Genomic DNA, 20,512 nt, shown 5'->3' with positions numbered 1-20,512 from the left:
ATATATATATATATATATATGAAAAAGAAAGTATGAAAGAGAAGTTAAACAGAAGACAGAGAAAAAGTTTAATATATTAATGAGAGTTTGCAAAGAAGACAATAGAACAAATGAAGGAAACAATATTTTTTGAAGAGCTAAAAGCTGGTAATTTTTCTGAATGGGCTGATAGCATAAAGTCACAGATACACAAAGAACAAAACACCCTAAAGTAAAATTAAGAAAAATCACACAGATATATTACAGTAAAATTCCTAGATATCAAACAAGGCTTCTGAGTTCAAAAAATAGTATAATAAGTAATTAGAGTAATGAAAGAAAACAAATGTCAATCTAAAATTGTGTGTCCTGAAAAGCTATCTTTTCAAGAATACAAAACAATGGAAGTAAACAAAAATAAGAGCTGACCTTCAACTTTCTTACACCAATAAAATGTCTAGAAGATATACAAATGTGAAAATGATCCCGTAAGATCTGAGATTCCAGAAAGGGTTGAACAGCGGATATAGAAAACTGGTAAATCTAAGTATTGCGTATAAAATATGGATTTAATAATTTGTAGAATAATTTTAAAGATCAAAACAAAAATACCTTTAAGTAGAAAGGGATGAGATGGAAGAGCAATATTCTATGGTCCTAAAACTGTTCAAAAGAATATTTTTACAAAAAATATGCAACTGTAAACAATTTGATGCTACCTGACTAAATTAAGATCCAGCCCAGAAAGACATAATAACTGTAAAAACAAATGCATGCAATAATATAAACACATCTAAAGCCAAAGAAATTTATAAAATCACCACCACAGATTAATTAAACTCACTTTTCTCAAGGACATACATCAGGCAGATTAAAAAATATTAACAAAGATATAGATAATTTAAAAGCATAATTCCCAAGCTTGAATTCTAGACCCACATGTATATACACACACTGATAATGAAATAAGAGAAGGCATATGTTTCCCAAGCACATAATGAAATACGAAAACTAACAAAACTAATAATAAAGCAAATCTTGATAAATACTGAAGAACTTTAACACAACAATTAAATGACAACAGAAATTCCTAAACAAGAGAAATAACACATTTATTGTAAAATTTCCAAGGCGCCAGTCAGTACTGCAAGGGTCAACGAAGACACCGTGTTGAAAATTTTGCAGTATTTATAAATCTAAGATGATGAAAATGTTACAAGTTAAAGCTTATGGGCTAGAGTAACAGCAGAACATACAGCATGCAGGTCTATTTAAGCCTTACATTCTTACACATAAAAAGAAGAGAAGACAAGTTTATGCATTAAGTGGTCGAGTTAAATTAGAAAAAAATTAGAACACACCAAAGTAAATAGAAATCAAGAAATAACAAAAATAAATTAATGAAGTAGAAAACACACAAAACAAACATACTCTACACAGCCAAAAGTTGATGCTTTGAAAAGAGATCATAAAAACTTACAGTTAGCTTGATCAAGGAAAAAGAAAAAAAAAAGATACAAACAAAATGAGAGAAATAATGAAAACTAAAACAATTATAGAGTTAGCAGAGATTAAAATGTAGTAAGAGAACACTATGAACAACTTTATGGGGGAAGAGAGTTAGGAGTTTGAGAGAAAAAAAGAGCAGAACTATCTTTAGCCACACAATGATATACTGAGTAAACTCCAAAGAAAACGCAAAGGTATTTTAAGAATTAATACGAAAATTTAGCAACATGACTGAGTAAGAAAAAACATAAAAACTCAGTTGAATTTCTCCATGCCAACAATTTAAATATTTAATCAAAAGAAAATTCCTTTAAAAATAGAAACAGAAAAATAAGGTACCCAAATCATCAAAAGAAATATCTAACTTTATGGAGAAAATGACAAAATGACAAGTACAAAAGTATGATTTAAAAATGATAAAAAATTATTTGAGATATTAAAGAGTAAAAAAATGAAGATATGGGTAAAGATAATCACTACTAAAATACAATCATTCTCCAAAAGTCAATCTCAAGGTTCCATATAACATCAATGAAATGCTTAAGCAGACCTATCAAAGACCTTGACAAGCCTAATTTTAAACTCACTTGGAAGAACATAGGCCCCAAAACAGCCAAAGGTCCAATGTATACAGATGAGACAGGAGAGAGGGGAAGACAGATTGCACCTACCAGACGGTAAGTAACACTGTGAAACTTATTGTGCTGTGTTAAAAGACCCAGAAGGAAAGACCCTCACAAATACGAAAAGTTAAAATACTACAGAAGTAGCACTGTGGATGATGAGAGAAAGGACTGACCTTTCAATAAATCGCCCTAGAAAAGAAGGATATCTAGCTTTATTTTGTAGAAAAGTGAAACTGGAGCCTTCAATCCCACTCCATGCAAAATCAACCCCAACCATATTGAGAACTTCAATGTGAAAGGCAAACACCCTCGAACCTTTTCAGAAGAACATGTAAGAGATTATCTGCATGACCCTGGAAAAGAGAATGATTTCCCAACCAGGACACAAAGCATAAGAGATAAAGAGAAAAATAAAAACATGACTACACTAAAGACTTGTGCTTATCAAAATGTATAATACAGAGGATGAAAAGTCATAAAATAAAGTATTTGCAGAACTCTGAGGAAGAATTACTACCTAAAAATATACAATACCCAAAAACCAATAAGAAAAAAAATGAACAAAAAATGGGGTTGGAAGCTTTCACAAGAGGTACATATAAATAATAAATATAAACATACCAAGAGCTTAACTTCCTTATCAAAGAAATGTATGTTAGGACCACAATGGTACATTTTAAATTTTATATCTACTAGATTTATACAAATAAAGAAATCTGATTACCACCAAAGGTAGGGAAAGGGAAGCACCACTAGAAGTAATCTTTTATGCTGCAGGAGAGAATGCTGATTAGTTAAAAACTTTGGAAAACAATCTTGTCATGCTGAGCCTTCACATGACTCTACAACCCATCACTTTTATTCATAGATATCTGACAAGAGAGATCTACCCCACAAAGACTTACACACATATATCAAAGGAGCAGCGCAAGGTTCCCCAAAGAAGGGAATCAGTCCAAAGGTCTGTCGTTGTGAATACGCACAAAGAAAAGTGTGACACACACACCAGCACAGAAAAAGGACTAATGTCACACACAACAACATGGCTAAATCTTTAAAACGCATTAATTTGAGAAAGCAAATAGCACACGATACAATATGAAACCATTTTTACAATCTTCAGACACAAGCAAAATCGACAACGCTTTGGTTAGGGATACACAGTCATGTCATAAAACTACTCAAAAATAAAAATATAAAAAAGAAGCACAAGAGTGTTTACCTCTAGCAGAACAGATAGGGAATGTGACAGGAAAGAAAGCCAGAGAGGCCAACAGCTGGTTTTGAAATCATGATAGTTCCTATGTTGAGTGGTGAGTTTAGGAGTGTTCATTCCATCATTAAGCTATACATGTTATTCTGTAGCTGTCAAGTATTATATGATAATCCCTATATTTTATAAGACAGGTTGAGTGTCCCTTACCAGAAGTGTTTTGAAGTTCAGAGGGTTTTTAGACTCTAGAATATGTGCATGCACCTAATATCCTGGGGATAGGATCCTAATCTGAACATAAAATTAACTCATGCTTCATAGACACCTTCCCCATAGAGCACAAAGGTCGTTTTACACAACGCTGTTAGTATACTCATGTGCTCACTATTTCCTGTCACTTGAGGTCATGTAGAATTTTTCACTTGGAGTGTCAGGCTAGTGCTCAAAAAGCTTCACATCTTAAACCTTTCTTTATTTCAGGTTTTTGAATTAAAAGTACTCAATCAGTATCTGGTTGAGGTTAAATTTAAAGTGTCTGCCTAGAAGGCATATAAAAGCAGCCTTGTGTAGGAAAGGAAACAAAAGTCTTGCTATGAAGAAGGGCAAGACACAGGCCTATGGCCAGAGGACATGTGAATGAGAGGAGACTTTTTGTTTTGTTATATTTTGTTTTGCTTCCAATTCTGGAACATCTCAATCCCGAGCATAAAGAAAACAAATCACTCTAACAAACAACTGTCAAATCATCCCCATCAGCCTTAACGGTCTACCATACATTAGTTTTTAAAAGGCACTGCAGTTCTACTGAAGCTTTCTGTCTGATCTCCCCAAAAGAAAAATTACACTTCACTTTGTTTTTAGCTAAGTCTTACTAAAGCACGCTTGGATGCTGATAGGAACTCTCTGCAAGGCAGAAACAGCACAGGACTGCTGCCCACTCACACAGGATTTGGTCTACTTGTTCACCAACAACACATCGACGCTGTAAGGGGTTTTCCACTCGGCACAGATGGTGCTAGGCCTCTCTCTCTCCTCCTTTCAGCAGCCTTGTGATGAGGAACACAAAGGGCTCTGGGACCCTGGAGCTAAGTCTAACTCACCAAAAGAGAGCAGGATCCAGCCCTGGACCGCGGCTTACCCCAATGTTCTAGCGCTATCCTAACCAAAGCTGGAAAAGGAGAAAAAAGGCAGGATTTTATCTTCAACCTGAACACTAAACATACTTTAAAAAGGCAAAATTCATCCTAGTAAAAACCGAGTAACCAACATGCTAACTCAAGAGATAACTCTAAATAAGAAAGAATAAGATAAATGAGAAAATGGGGGAAGATGGTCATTAGAAAAGAACAAGGTAGGAGATTAGGTGGGACTTGGAGAAAAAGAAGCAGCTTCGTTTTGTTACTAACCGAGAGTTAATAGATAATTTTCTTCCACAGACTACCACAGAAAAAATACAGTCAAATAATAATGCTGTAGTCGCAGATAGAATATCACTTAAATCAAACCAACATCCTCAAGTTCACCAACAAATACACTTAGGAACACCTTGTGGTTCTGCTATCTGATACCTGACCATGGAAAAGAATGAATTCAATTCAACAGATCTAACTAAAGCACCAATGTTGTTTACTGGTAACAACACATGAGCTCTAAGAAGCGTAAATGGTGCATAATTACTGAAAGCCATTAAATGAGACCCACTTCTACCTCTGCACCCTTGCAGAAAAGAATTGCAAAAATCAATCTCACTTTTCTCAGAAAATAAAAAGCGCTTATACAGTGGTGGCTAAAGAGCCGCCTGGCATCTGTATGGTTCATTTTCATGTATTGAAAAGTTACAGGATTTTCACAAAAAAGAAAGGGCCCACTATAAACACTTCCCAGTGAGCTAAAGGCACAGATTTCAAAAAAGGTTTGTAGTCAATACTCCAACTTCATTCACCACACACATTGTGGAACGAGCAACCCTTCTCTCACCTGGACATCTGCAGACGCCTCACAACTGTGGGCCAACCATGGTGGGTCCCCTGAGAGCCTGGGTTCCAGGCTGCTGCTCCAGGCACAAATCCCCACCACAGCACAGAGCGGCAAAACTGCACTGACTCTCAGCCATGCAAGATCTGGCCCCTACCCACCCCTCAGGCTCAGCTCCAATCCTGCCTTCCTCTTCCCCTGCTACCACGCCCTGCTCTCTGCACAGAATCCTTCACCCCAACCAGCAGCCAAACAGCTGGCCTTCAAGCAGTCTGATTACTCAACCTGGCCAGATCCCCTACTGCAAACTCTCCCCATACCACACACCTCTCACATGTAGAACTTGCTGCTTCTTAGGGTAATTACACCATTAATTCCTGTCTCCCACACTAGGTACCTAGAAACCAATCTGTCTTGCTCATCTTTGCATTTCCAGCACCCAGCATATGATGACCTGACATTTGGCTGATGCTCAATAAATATTCAATTTTGAAGGTATAAGAATAATTTTATTGGGTGTAAATTCAATGGTAAATATTTTAAAAGATTCATGTGAGAATTAAAAATGTAAGTATTTATCTAATGGCTTAGAAGTAAAAATACTATTTATATAAATCCAACTTTTAAATTTCTTCTCAAAAAGAACAAAGAGAACCTGATTATCACTGCCATCCATAGAATCTCTGAAAGTAAACTTGAATGTTATATTCACAACAGTAGATATCAAGGTACTGTTTCCATCACCTTTCTGATCCGTCCTTTTACACTCCTCCTGTAGGTACACACATGTACACAGATTCTAGGCTTTTGTTTCTGCTGGAAAACTGTAGCCTGCATGTAACTACATTTGAAAAGTGTCTTCTGAAGAAATATAATTGTTTCACACACACACACACACACACACACACACACACAGTACTGGGATTGAACCAAGGGCCTTTGCAATGAAATGTACTACCAGCCCTTTCTCTTTTTCTATTTTATTTTTTTAATTTTGAGATGGGGTCTTGCTAAGTTGCCCCAGCTGGGCTTGAACTTATAATCTTTCTGCCCTAGCCCCTCAAATTTTGGGAATCCAGGCATGTGATCCACACTCCACTTGGTATCACTATTTTAAAAGCACTTTCTGCCGGGTGTGGTGGCACACACCTGTAATTCCAGCCCTCAGGAGGCTGAGGCAGGAGGATTACAGATCGCTGTGAGTTTGAGATGAGCCTGGGCTATGTAGTGAGTTCCAGCTTAATCTCAACCACATAGTGAGACCCTGTCTCAAAAGAAAAAAATAAATAAATAAAAGCACTTTCTTACTGCATCATGGTAGAACTTTAATCCAACAGAAGCGTCATGCTCTAATTGAAATGTAGCAGGGGACGTTGTTCTTTATATCAATGTAATATCTAGCATGGTAACTCATATCTGGGCTCTCAAAAATTTTTTTACTCAATGAATGAATGAATAAATGAGTAAATCAAAGTTAATAATTTTAAATAAGTGTAACATTTCATTCATAACATTATATCATTACCAATATATTCACATGAGCAAAAAGATAACTTGATTTGCATTCCTTTTACTGGCCTCCTTAACATTCTTTAGATAATCAAGGCTTAAACCATTACCAACTATCTCTTATCTCATTTTACCAACATTTTAAGGATTAAAGTCTAGAATTCCCTCACAAGTAGAGCACTGAAAATATACATACCATAGAAAAGAGAAATAGTTCTATGTGGGCCAAAAAGATAAATTAACAAATAATAAAAAGTTAATAAAATCAGGAGAAAATTAGATGTCAAAGAAAATTAATCTGATGGTTAAAAGTAACTAGATCAGAGACTGGATACAGAAAATGTGTTGTTGTTTTATTTTTCAATAAAATGGAGTACTACTCTGCCATAAAGAACGAGAAATTAGAGACATTTATAGCTAAATGTATGCATGGTGAGGCCATACTCTGAAGTGAAAGAAATAGGACACACGTGTAAATACCAAATAGTTTCTCTGGTGTGAGAAACTGAAAGCGTAAATAAGGACTAAAAGGTAAAATAGATAATGAGAAATAGCAAGAAAAGGGGTAAAGGGGAAGGGAAACTGGGAAGGATAGGGGAAAGGAAAGAAGGGAATGGAATTAATATGAGAAAAAGAAAAAATGGAAACAAAGTCTTTGTAGGGAGGGACAGAGGGATTGGAGGGAGGGCAGGGGAATGGGGAAAATATCAGAACCAAAATAGATTACGTAAAGGTGCAAATTCCCAATGATGAATGTCATTGTACTGTATACCTAAAAAGTTACCAATAAAATTAATAATATAAAAAAGTAACTAAAGAATTATAGCCCCTGTAAGAGAAGAGAAAAGCATTCAAAGGCTCACAACATTAGTTAGTAGATTGGTGCTCCAGAAGGAATACAAAAAAGACAAGGATTTGAATTAATAGTGTTCAATCTTTCTTTTCAAAATTGTAAGGCTGGGTAATACAGAAAAGTGTACATTCGATCTTGCAATATTATTACTACTTGATGACCAAAATGTTTTTGTTTTGGGTTTAAAATTGCAGGTTTACAAAATATTTCCAATTTGAATCTTTTATTATTTTGAAAAGTGAAGAAAGGGGTTAGAGAATATACAGGATTTCAACAGAAAAGTATTAAATGTGCCTAGAGTATTTTTTTGGAATAAAATACTTTCATTCTTTTGCAATTGCTCAGTACTAAATTCCTTCTAAACCAGTATCAACCATTATTTGAATTTGTGACTTCACTGTCCTAACTGGATGCACTATATATGCCACACTGAAATACACTTGCAAGGAAATACAGATGCAAGAAGAAAGACATTTGCATCTCAACTTATCATTACTTACTGAGAAGGTTGTGTATAGACATAGAAAAGTTTTTTCCTATTTGTGTAGTAATTATGATATATTTAATCAAAGGTTCTCCTAGCCAATCCGTAATACTTTTATATATATATATATTACATATGTAGTGGTTAGGTAAAATTATCTTTGACAGTTTTTAAAATGCATTTCTAAATTATTACATTTCCCTCCTAGCTTCTAAACAAACAAACACACACACTGTGGCACTAGCAATGATAATAAAAATTGTAATGATAAATTTATGTAATCTTTAAAGTGGCTTAACTATAACTTTTTCTTTCAGAAAAAAATGGAAACCTCTCTCGAATTGTGCTGCTGAGTTTCAAACTATTTTTTCAGTTTTAAGACAGAGGCTTTAAGGTCGTATTACTACTTTACCAGTATGAATGAGCTTCTTAGCAACAAAAACTGCAAAAGAATTCAGATTTCCAGAAATTGGTTAAATCAAAATTTTCTCAAATCAGCTGTCATTTTAGATCAAGAAAATTTCCATTGCTGAATGACATAACAGGAAATAATTTAAACCTGGTAATGAAAAATACTCAATTTTCTTAATACAATTATTAAAAAAAGATGTACTTATGTAATTCCCAGTACCCCCAAAAATAAATGTATTTATGGAAGAAACTGGATTAATACCTGTAACACCCCCAAAGAAATCCAAATATAGAAAGACATTATCAGTCAGCGAGACAGGCATATTTGCCTAGAAATCATCATATTACAAGTGCCTGGATTAGCACTCACCCCACTGTAGAGGGCTGGGCTGCTCTGTTCCTTTCTGGGTAGTCTCTTTGATTCACCCTTTGCATTTTCTTCCCTGTGCGCCAGGTTCAGTAATCTTATTCCCAACTTCAGTCCCAGTATGCACAGGTCAAAATTCTACCCCTCTTTCAAGGAAGAGTGATAGTCAACTTGTCCATGAACTTTCATTATTAATTGTCCCTAGCAAGAAATTAAGTTCTCATTTATTAAAATGACCACAGCATGACTATGTCTTCCGAATACTATAAGGAATTATGTGTAATTCTCTATTCTTTCTTGGTAAGTAGAGTAGATGCCCTCCCAAGGGCAGATCCTTCTCTCACAAAGTCCTCTATATTCTACAATTGCAAACATAAAGTGTGAGCTTAGCATGTACTACAAATGTATTAGACACACCACCAATCACAACTATGACAGACATAAATAGCCAGCTACACACAAACAACATCCTATCTCCATTCCCCACATTTCAAAACCCAAGGGCACAACTCAATCTGTCCTACAATCTCCAGAGAGTAATATAAATAAATACACCTTCCTAACAATTCCCTATCAATTTTTACTCATCTTAAGTGACTATAAAAGCAACGACTGACAACACATGCCAATTTGCATGTCTTCCATGTCTTATGCCTTGGTATTTTATAGACTATGAACACTGTATTGTCCAAAGCTATCATTACAGTATCCTCCACAGATGCCTCATCTTTCCCTCATTTAACAGTCCTCTAACTACTTTGTAGTTAAGTCTTGGCTTGGGAAATTTGAGTTTAAAAACCTTCCATTTGGATGCCTTGCACTTCAGCAAGGTACCCCAAAAGGGAATGTCTAAATGAATGGACAATTGAAGAAAGAAAGAACATTCGAAAAGATATTCTGAAACAGGGCTTTGTCACCACCTTCTCTTTTATTAAGAAAATAGTCTGCTCTCAAGCAACTGAAAGTTTATATGCCAACCATCAGTCTAGTTTAACTATTCAAAGTTAAAATGTCAGAGAAAAAAAATGGTAATGGAAATGCTGACATGCCATGAAGTAAGAAGCACAGGCAGGTGCCCCTGGACCCAGGGTCATAATTCAATCAAGCTGTATTTTGACGTCATCTGTTACAAAAAAAAGCCAAATGGTTTATGAACCACACCAGAACCCCCGAGATTAAATTACAGCCCTGATATTTAATCATAAGTCTTACTTTGTTATTTTTAATAACACAATACATTTTAACAGTTATTCGTCAACTGCCTCAGCCAAATTAGAACTTGTGATGACAAGTGAGCCAGATTACAATGTCCATCTCTCATAATCTCAATTTTTTTTTTCAGAAATAGTCCATTATACAAGTATTCCACTTCTTGACAAACATACAGTTGGTACCAACGGATAGAGTCCAAACCTTAATTAAAAGCAGCAGGAGCTCTTTGACCAGAGGGTTAGAACATGGGTATTGGTGTCTATTACAGCCACAACCAACTGCATGATTTGGGGAAAGGACATGTCACCCTACCAAATATTGGCTCCTTATCTAAAAAATGTAATACCACATCTCTAAATTTGCTCATAATCTAAATTTCTGTAATTCACTTGAACAACAAAAATGGTGTAATTCTTTGGGATTCCCTGGGAATCTAAACATAAATTTTTATAGCAGAAAAGTTGATAAAATGATTCTGCTCAAAGAGGCCTCCCAGTACATGATAATTTATAAGCTAAAAATTTTAAAGCCAGTATCAACATCAGCAAGTGAAATAGGTTTTTTAGAAACTAATGTACAAAATACTGCCACACATGTGAAGGGTTGTTGGCAAAACAAATCAATACGGGCACATCCAACAATGGATTGCAGTTAATAAACTACATATAGTAATTACCACCAATGGCACTCTAGAAAGTCATTCACTGAATGTTAATTGTCACACAAAAGTAAAAAAGAATACACTTGAACAATCGTGTGGCTGCACCTTTAAATAAAATACTTTCTTACGGCCCTGAATTCATCCACATAAACTGATTTTAAACACACCTGGGTATTTGATATGCTGATTAACTGGGCTTTTATTTGTTTTTTGAAATAAAAGTAAACATGACAACCTTTTCAACACTTTTGCTATTCCTGAGAGTCTAATATAAATAAATATATGTTTGCATATATGCTTATATATATAAATAACTTATAAATAACAAAGTGCCAACCAATCTTCTTAAAAGACTAAACTGCTACCTCTCTTCTGTCTCTCTCATAAGCATTCAGAGACACAGGTGTAGGGAATACATGCAAATCCCATGTATCATACCTTACACTCAGTCTAAGCGGACTACACTTTTAGAAAACGAATAACTCATGTATAAGCTGATAAATTTGCTGGTCAAATGTGAAGATTTTATTCAGAGTAATAACAAATCAGTAACAAAAATAACCCTTAAAATATCCTATAATGTGCTTTACTTCTGTAATACTTAGCACTATCTAATTAACTTGGAAGAACACCTGGTCATAAAAATAACTCATAAAATCCAAAAAACTAAGAAAGGGGAGATTTTTCTGTTTCTACCTAGCTTCATTTTGATGGTACATCTGTACTAGATCTGATTTAACCAACATGCATATAGGCTGTAAAGAACAATTTGCTTCAAGACTTTTAAAGTGAAGAACATTCCAAAACATACCATGTTCCTTACTAGGCAACTTAAGATCTGTTATGCTGGTTTATGGGAACAGGTCTAAATGGCATCATAATACTAAACATTGAAAATCACAGGCCTGAGGCCACCAGGACTCAACTCCATGCCTTGCATGAGGTTGCAAACTTCCAATATAAAATCCAGTTTACCATTAGGAGTAAATGTTTGATCTGTAAAGCTTACAAAATTACTTTGTTTATCATAGCAGATGAAAGCAAAAAGGAATAATTTTAAGCTCAAAAGAAAACTGTTTATATGACAGTCTTTACTGCTCCATGATTCTAAGCATTTAAGACAGACTCAAGCAATTAACAACATAAACTTTCATTACATAGTTCTATTATATATGTTTATATGACTTTGCTATTCATCTGTTATTTAAGTGATTTCCTCATTACAATAGTAGGGTAAAGATAATTTGCTGATGTTGCCAAAAATGTTAAGCATTCCATTCTCAATAGTTCTTGGATCCCCATGCTTGTTTAATGCATTTTATTTACTTAAGTCAGTGTCAAATAGAGTACTACTTTTCCTTCTGAATTTAGAAAACTAACATTTAAGCATGTCTGCTAATAGAGACATCAAAATTTTCAAGCCACTTTAGTAATTTAGAACAAATTTAGGATTATTGTGTTTGAATAGTCAGTTTTAAAGATCTAACAATGAATTGCATACATTTTTATACTTAAAGATAGGAGGTCCTTATTTCTTTCTTAGATATTAATAGGTTAGACTCGGTTACTTCAACTTCTGGTCTGATCACCTACATAAAGACAATTGAAAATAAAATATTTTTATGTCACCCATGTAGGCAGTCAATTTACAGTATAATTAAAGCTTATGAGCTTTAAAAGTATCTACTGCATTTTCTTTTAAAAATAACGACACCAGGCCTAGTGGCACACGTCTATAATCCCAGAATTTAGGAGGCTGAGGCAAGAAGCTCACAGAAGGTTCGAGGCCAGCCTGGTCTACACAGTGATTTCAAGGCCAGACTGAAATACAAAGCAAGACACCATCTCATAATACATACATACATACATACATACATACATAAAACATTAAAAATAAATATGAGAAAGATACACTAAGCCACAGTGATATCTCTATTAGAAGGGTATGCTTATTTGGATATTATATAGGCAGGATCATGGTTAGCTTTTCATGCCAAACCTCGACATTACATTCTATATATATAAAGATACATATAGATATAGGTATAGATATAGATATAGATATATAGATATATATGATATATCTATATATAATATATAAAGAGATATATATGCATATAATCACAAAAAACCAAGCTATCAGACAAGTATGTAGGGTGTGTGTGTGTGTGTGCACACACATACACACATGCTTGCGCCATGGACTATGGGATAGACGGAAGTCAGTTTAGAACCTAATGTCATTACTGGCTGCCTTGAGAACAACTTGTTACACATCTCTCCTCTCAGTTTCTTCACCCATGAATTGGGCGTTGTAGTCCTTGCACTGTATTAGGTTCTTGAGAGGACTAAAACTCAATAAATACACAGTGTAAATCACACCACCTAGCACATCAAAGCATTTTAATCTTGTCAGTGCCATGCTCGCTTACACCGTATCATTCTACCCAATGTCTTGGCACTAGGCACAGGGGAGACTAGGTAAGACAGAAGGAGCGGTATTCCAAAATTTGGCTCCAAACCTGAGAAGAGCACGCAGAGAGCACCTGCACATACAGAAGCATGTACAAGCACAAGTATCAGCACACATTCTAATACCTATTATGCAGCAAAGTGACAGAAAAACAGTGGTGAAACCAATGCGATTTCCATAAAAGGATTTGTAGGCCCTCAGAGAATTAGCAAATCAAACTTATTTTCTTACAATAACAAAGGCACCACTTAGTCCTCAACTTGGGCTTCAGCTTTCTTTGGCTGTGCACTGAAAGCACTGACCAGGACATTTCTAGAGGGAGGGCTTCTATCCTGAAAATTCTTGATTCTAACATAATGGGCTTGATATCACTATACTTTTTAAAAAATCTATTAAATCTCTCTTCTTTTTACAAAAAGTTACACAACCATTATAAATTGTACTACAATAGTAAGATTCTTTTAAAACACACACACACACACACACACACACACACACACACACACACAGCAAGCAGCTGCCCTCGACAAGTATGTACTTTCAAGGGGAGATCAGTTTTTCACATCATGACCATGAACTCAAATTGATGCAGAATGAAAGTAATTCGGGACACTCACCACTTGAATTTTCTCTGTCACACAAAACTACACTGGAATGGTGTAGTTAGTTCACATCTTTTAATTTTCATCTGCTGCTATAGCTATGAAAGAAATCTGTTCACCAATGACTTGTATAATTGGTATATTTTAATAAAATTCATGACTTTTAAAAGTTGCTTAATTGAGAATTAACTCAAATAACAGGTCAGGCTGGTGTCATACAGATATAGGTTAACTAATCTATGTGGATGCCAAAAAATGTTTCCATCTTCCAAATATGACCCACAAGAGAGATGTGGTATGCTTTGCTGCTGTGGTATGTTGTACAAACACTCATTTGCTTGGCAAAACTACAATAGAAATAGTTTTAGAATACACACACACACACACACACACACACACACACACACACACACAGCAAGCAGCTGCCCTCGACAAGTATGTACTTTCAAGGGGAGATCAGTTTTTCACATCATGACCATGAACTCAAATTGATGCAGAATGAAAGTAATTCGGGACGCTCACCACTTGAATTTTCTCTGTCACACAAAACTACACTGGAATGGTGTAGTTAGTTCACATCTTTTAATTTTCATCTGCTGCTATAGCTATGAAAGAAATCTGTTCACCAATGACTTGTATAATTGGTATATTTTAATAAAATTCATGACTTTTAAAAGTTGCTTAATTGAGAATTAACTCAAATAACAGGTCAGGCTGGTGTCATACAGATATAGGTTAACTAATCTATGTGGATGCCAAAAAATGTTTCCATCTTCCAAATATGACCCACAAGAGAGATGTGGTATGCTTTGCTGCTGTGGTATGTTGTACAAACACTCATTTGCTTGGCAATTTTCAACAACTGCTTAACACCTAAGTAAAACTAAACAGTTACAGGAGAAAAAAAAAATTTTTTAAACTGAGGGAGAAAGATGTAGGATCCATCACAGACTAACTGTAAATGCATGTAACAGATGAGACTAGGGCTGATCTAACAAGTTCTTTGGTGTTCCTAGTTTTAGTGGCCTGACTTTAAAACTATTTTTTAAAAAGACACCAACAGCAATGTGTTCATCTTCTGTTCACAAAAGACTCAAAGAAACCAAATAAACTATATATTTGTTATATTAGAAAATTAAGCCTCTACTCAGCAAAACTTGTAAACCCTCAAGGAACTTTTTTTTCTTTTAGGAACTTCATCATCCGACTTTTTAATGAGAACAATTTTTAAATCCAGGCATATGGATACTTTTAGTTTAAGATCAATGATATAACGGATATTAAATTCCTTTGTATAAATTACCATATAGGTTATAACTATTTCTTAAAAATAATTCCAGAGACCACCAATTCTCTGTGTTAAGGTCATGGAAGCCCTGGACCATCATGGCTGAATTGTTTTACTGCTTTCTGCTGAACACCTGCAAACATCAAACAAAAACTGCTGGTCCTTTCCAGGGTTGACAAAAGCCTTTCATGTGAAAAATGCTCCCTGGGAATGTCAGGCTGTAGCTCAGGTTACATTCCATTCTCCCTAGCAGCCTCACCATTTCTTAAGGTGGTAGGAAAAAGCATGTTTGTGAAATCAAAGATTAAAGAGAATATGGCCACTCTTTATTTTCATTCTCACATTGCAAATCACGATGAAGCATCCTGTATTAATGGAATCAAAAGATATTGGGAGCTTTAAGCATGAAATATTACCATGCTTCAGTTTGAAAAAAATATAGCTGATTTTTCAAATAGGAATAGTTTACTTATAGCTCAGATCTTTTTTTCTGGGATCCAAGTTTCAAAGCAACCTATGAAAAGTGACATCTGAGTCTACTCAGGACAATGGATATTAACTTGAAGTAACTTTAGAGAATGATTTCTCTACCCAAAGTTTCCTAGTTCATTCTTCCAGTTAAAGGAAAAAGCACTGATTTCATGACTGCTTTAATCTGTTATGCTTTTAAAAACGTGTATGTATTTTATTGAGTAGAAATACAAGCCATTTTCTTCACTAATTCTGTTCTGATAGGTATTCCTATACATTATAGTCACCATCATTCTGCATTGAATGAGCACCGTGTTCAACCAGGCTGGTTAAAAACAAGCAGTCGCTACACTTTCTACCCTTACAAGTAAGCATCTGGTCCTAAAATCCACACCGCTGGTACGATGTAGCGTAAAGTTCAACACCTTAAAAATAATCACTGCATATTCATTAGAAACATCATAACAAGGCACAGTAAGGATGAAATGCCTCTCTAGGTTTATTTATTAATGAAGATACAGATAGATAGATGATAACATAGAAGCATACATACACACATCTTAAGAACTGTGTAAAACTTAACCATTCTATACTCTAGGAAACACTGAAACATGATAGTAAGGACTTTATTGAAATGTGAACACAGAAAATGGGCCAGATATACAGTTGTCTTTTTTCAGTTTAACATATTTCATACTTTTAATAATCCTTAATTTATTAAATCATATCTAAAGTAACACATTTTAAGTTATTGCAAATGTGGTTTTTTTACAATAGTGCAAGTAAGTATTTTACACTGACTTTGAAAGTAGTCCATCTCTGTGCCTGCCTGACTTCTATTTTCAGATTTAAACTGAACACACATTTCTTAAGTAAAACATGAAGAAAATTACTGTCAGAGATAGCTACTGTTTTGATAGGGTCTAACATGAAAAGTTAATTTGCCTATAAGAAACACTTATACCTATCTTTATTTCAAACATTCATATTAGTATTTCTTGTCATAAGAGTTACACAGAAAATTCCATATAGAAATTGAGAAGCTATAGTACTTATATAACAACAACAACAACAAAAACTTAAGTTTCTAAAGAAAAACTACAACAGGGTCCAGGACAATAAAGCACAAACACATAATCAGTACTACTTTTAATCAATGTGGACCCCAAAAAGTGCCAAAATATAACCTGTGCAGGAGGCATCTCATATTTTCTAAGTCAAGTTATTGAGACAAAAATTTCTTAGACTAATGGGGACCAATAAAAGTCACTTACTTGGAAATGAGCAACTTTTAAAAGCCATCAATTTTATTAAAATATACCAATTATACAAATCATAGGTGAACAGATTTCTTTCATAGATATAGCACCAGATGAAAATTAAAAGATGTGAAATTATATTCATAGTTGATAGACAATTCCAGTAGCATCTCACAGCTAAAAGATGTCAACATTTACCAGTCTGACTTAAGAATAGTATTCTGCCTAATGTTTGCTATATACCACTGCCAAAGATCCTAAAATTATGCAGCTGTTTAACAGGCATAAATGGAGTAAGTCTTGCACCTAAAGGATAGCAGGCAAGGATGTATGACTTGTTATCTAAAATTAAAGTGAACAAAAACAACAAACTAAAAACATTTTAAATGAATATCATATTTTGTCTTCACTTTCAATAAGAGATAATCAAGCAGTCCTATACTAAAAACTCTTCCTTAGTTGCCAAATAATCATTGTGTACACAGATTCCTTTGTGAATACCGCTAACGTCCTATTTTAAGCATCACCTACAGATCTTTCATTCACAAAATGCTAAAGTCCTTCCAAATTTGCAACTTTAAACATAGCAAAAATCCATCAAACAAGCAAATGAGGAAAAAGAACAGCTAAAGCGTAAAAAAGGATAAACATAAATGAATTCATATTTAGCCTTTCAGATTAACAAGAGGCTATGGTTTTCTACACAGTATTTATCTGCAAAATTAAGTGCTCATTTTTTTGAAAGGGTTAATTGTACACAATAACTAATAACATATTATTTACAAGGGATTTTCCCTTTTGAAGAAAGGTAGATTTTTTCCTCTGTATTTTCAAATAGAAAAAAATGTATTTCCTATGTCAATACTGGTCTTACCTTAACATGTCTGATTACAACTATGTTAGAAAATGATTCATATTATAAGTGATAGAACGTTGAGAGTTTTCTTGATTTTTAAATAAGTCTACTTTTAATTGCAAAGATAACAATTTGTGTGAGTTACACTGCTGATGGACACTTAGATAAAATTCAATGACTTTTTTCATAACACTTCAGAGACAAAAGCACAAAGTGAGCAAATAAACAGGCAAGAGCATTTAACTTCACACTAAAAAAAGAATTTACATACTTGAGCCAGTAAAATGTCCACTTGCCAAAGAAGTTGGTCCATTTTTCCCACTGCTCACAGGAGGTGAAAACATCTAAAAGAAACAAAGAAATATTACAGTTGAAAAGAACACACTTGTGCCTTCAGAGTTCATCAAAGATTTTCTCATACTCTTACCAAATAACTTAGAGTTTATGCTAAGGGTTTATATAGTAAAATACATCACCATCCAACTTAAAACTAAAACAGGCACATTACACCCCCCTCAAAACAGCTCCTTCTTTTTCCTCGAGTGCCTGAGATTGCCAAGCAATATGACTAGATTCTGCACACAGTCTCCACAGAGTTATCATGATTCAGGTTGGAGGGCATCAGTCTTTCTAGTAAACACTAGTTTGACAAAGGAGAAGAAAAAAGTTGTTCATGTTATATTGAAAACCTTGGCCATAAATGTGGCAATGTCCATTCCCATCCCGTTTGGATTTGCCTGTCATATGTGAACCCAAATAAAATAAAAGTGCCACCTGCACTAAATTCTCATTTCATCTCTAACATGAGAGCAATTGGAAGCAAGATTCTCTCTCTCTCTCTCTCTCTCTGTCTCTCTCACTCTCACTCTCTTTCACTCCCTCTCTCTCCAGCATTTATTTCAACCCTAATTGGTTTCCCTCTTTCCACGTATCTAGTGGATAATGCACACCTTCCCTGAGTCAGAGCCTGCAAAAAGCAAAGGAACGAATGGAGAAAGTGCAGCAAGCAGAAAGGGGGCTGCACAGCTGCCTACAGCTACATTTCCTGGCAAAACTTCCGAAAGCCATTTCTCCAAAAAGAAGTCTAGAAGAGGAGCAGAGGTGGCGGCAGCGGTGGCGGCAGCAGCAGCAGCATGAAAGAGCCCACTTACAAAGCGGTTTGGATTTTATTTGTGTGTTTTGTGGATTCTCTACATTTTGCTTTACAAATGCATCTTATACCAAACTCATCTGGCATTAAAAATTAGTTCATCCCTTGACATGTTTGGAACTTGGTTTGGGAAAGGGAAGCAGAGGGAACAGAAGGACTGACTACAGTCATAAAACTCCACAATTGTTAAGTTCCTCTTTGTGCTAATCTCAGGACTACGGTATTTACAAAAATAGTCCAAAGAATTCTAAAAAATATATGCTCAGCTCAGCATATATAGGGGAGTTTTCAAAATCCCAGGAAAAGAGGGAATGAGGACTCCAGGTCCTTCCAGTCTACAGCATCATCAGTATAAAACTTTAAAGAGACAACTAGGTCTCCTATTTTCTATTTTCCACATTCAGAAAATAGTAAATATGATGAGTATGCCAAGTATTAGTACTCTGTTCAGACGTGGCCAAGTTTTAGAGATGACTTACAGTTTTAGGGGTGTCTGTTTTTTTTCCTTTCCACTGGGGTGAGTTTCCATTATTGTGGGGAACTGGTGGGTTAAGAATTCAAGTCAAGTAATTAGACTCTGAAAAAAAAAGACTGAATCTTTCATCACACCCCAAAATGAGTTTAAAACTTGTCAAAAAGACCTTCATATTTACCAAGGACTCAGCCAATTAAAATTCATTCTTGTCGTTTAGATTACTATTGGTTTCTAGCTGAAGTGTTTGGGGTTTCTGGATTTTTTTTTTTTCACAGCTGTTGTTAGTTTCCACCGTTCTTTCTTACCGCACTGAAATCCAGTAAATCACTCAGCTCTTTGTCCGTCCCTAAGGCAGCCATTCGCTGTTGGTGATGCATTTTAGCAAAATCACACAAACCTAGAAACATGGAAATAACCGCAATCAGAAAATCCAGTCCCAATCCTTGGAGAAAACACAATCGGATTTTTGGAGACTGGGGGGTTGGGGGTGGGGATGTGGGAGCGGGTGGGATTAAGGTGGAAAGGAGGGAGGGATGGGAGAGTTGTGGGGTTTTGTTTTGTTTTGTTTTGAAGATGGACTAGGCAGCAATAGCAAAAAAATAAAATAAAATAAAAAAGGTGAGGGGGGGTACTGTATTTCCAAAGCGACGACCAAACTGGTAACATCCACTATAAAACCAAATTCGGCAAGGGGGGGGAAAAAGCCGCTCTTCAGCGCATCATTTTATGCAACAGGAGGTAGAGCGAGAAATGAATGGATCACAGAGAAAAAGAGAAACTACTCAGAACGATCCGGTCTCAACTTTCCCCCACCCTCCACCCCCGTCGCACACACACATACACACTCACACACACTCACACACAGTCTCACACACCACTCCCCTCTGCATTTCAAAGTCGCTATAAAGAAATTAAAGATGAGCGTCTCTAGAGTGAAAACACGTCCAAGGGGGGAGGGGTGACACGGTCGGCAGAGGGAGGGGGTGCAGAGTTGGAGGCTCGGGTCCTGGAATGGTCCAGCACCCTAATTTGTAAAAGAAAGGGTTGTAAAAATTAAAGTCAGGCCCTTGGCAAAGTCCTCGGTCCCTCCAAGTGGGCACCGCCGGGGAGGGGCGGGGAGGGGGCGACAGGGGAGGGAAG

At 35.5% G+C, this 20,512-nt stretch overlaps 1 protein-coding gene across 7 annotated transcripts in view; it reads right to left on the bottom strand.

Annotated features, from left to right (window-relative positions):
* Tcf4 (transcription factor 4) overlaps positions 1-19,769 on the bottom strand; it is a 343,664-nt gene extending 323,895 nt beyond the window's left edge. For all 7 annotated transcript variants that reach the window (XM_010611524.2, XM_010611528.2, XM_010611527.2 and 4 more), the window contains exons 1-2: positions 19,678-19,769; positions 18,019-18,091 (exon numbers count right to left, since the gene is read on the bottom strand). In XM_010611524.2, coding sequence (XP_010609826.1) covers positions 18,019-18,091; positions 19,678-19,749 — 145 coding nt within the window. In that variant the 5' untranslated portion in view covers positions 19,750-19,769. The remainder of the gene's footprint in view (positions 1-18,018; positions 18,092-19,677) is intronic.
* Between the last annotated feature and the right edge of the window lie 743 nt (positions 19,770-20,512).

Source organism: Fukomys damarensis, unplaced genomic scaffold (assembly GCF_012274545.1).
Source record: "Fukomys damarensis isolate Sample0158 unplaced genomic scaffold, DMR_v1.0_HiC HiC_scaffold_30, whole genome shotgun sequence".
Taxonomy (NCBI): Eukaryota; Metazoa; Chordata; class Mammalia; order Rodentia; family Bathyergidae; genus Fukomys; species Fukomys damarensis.
Note: the sequence above shows the minus strand (reverse complement) of the source record. Positions and strands in the feature narration are given on the sequence as shown.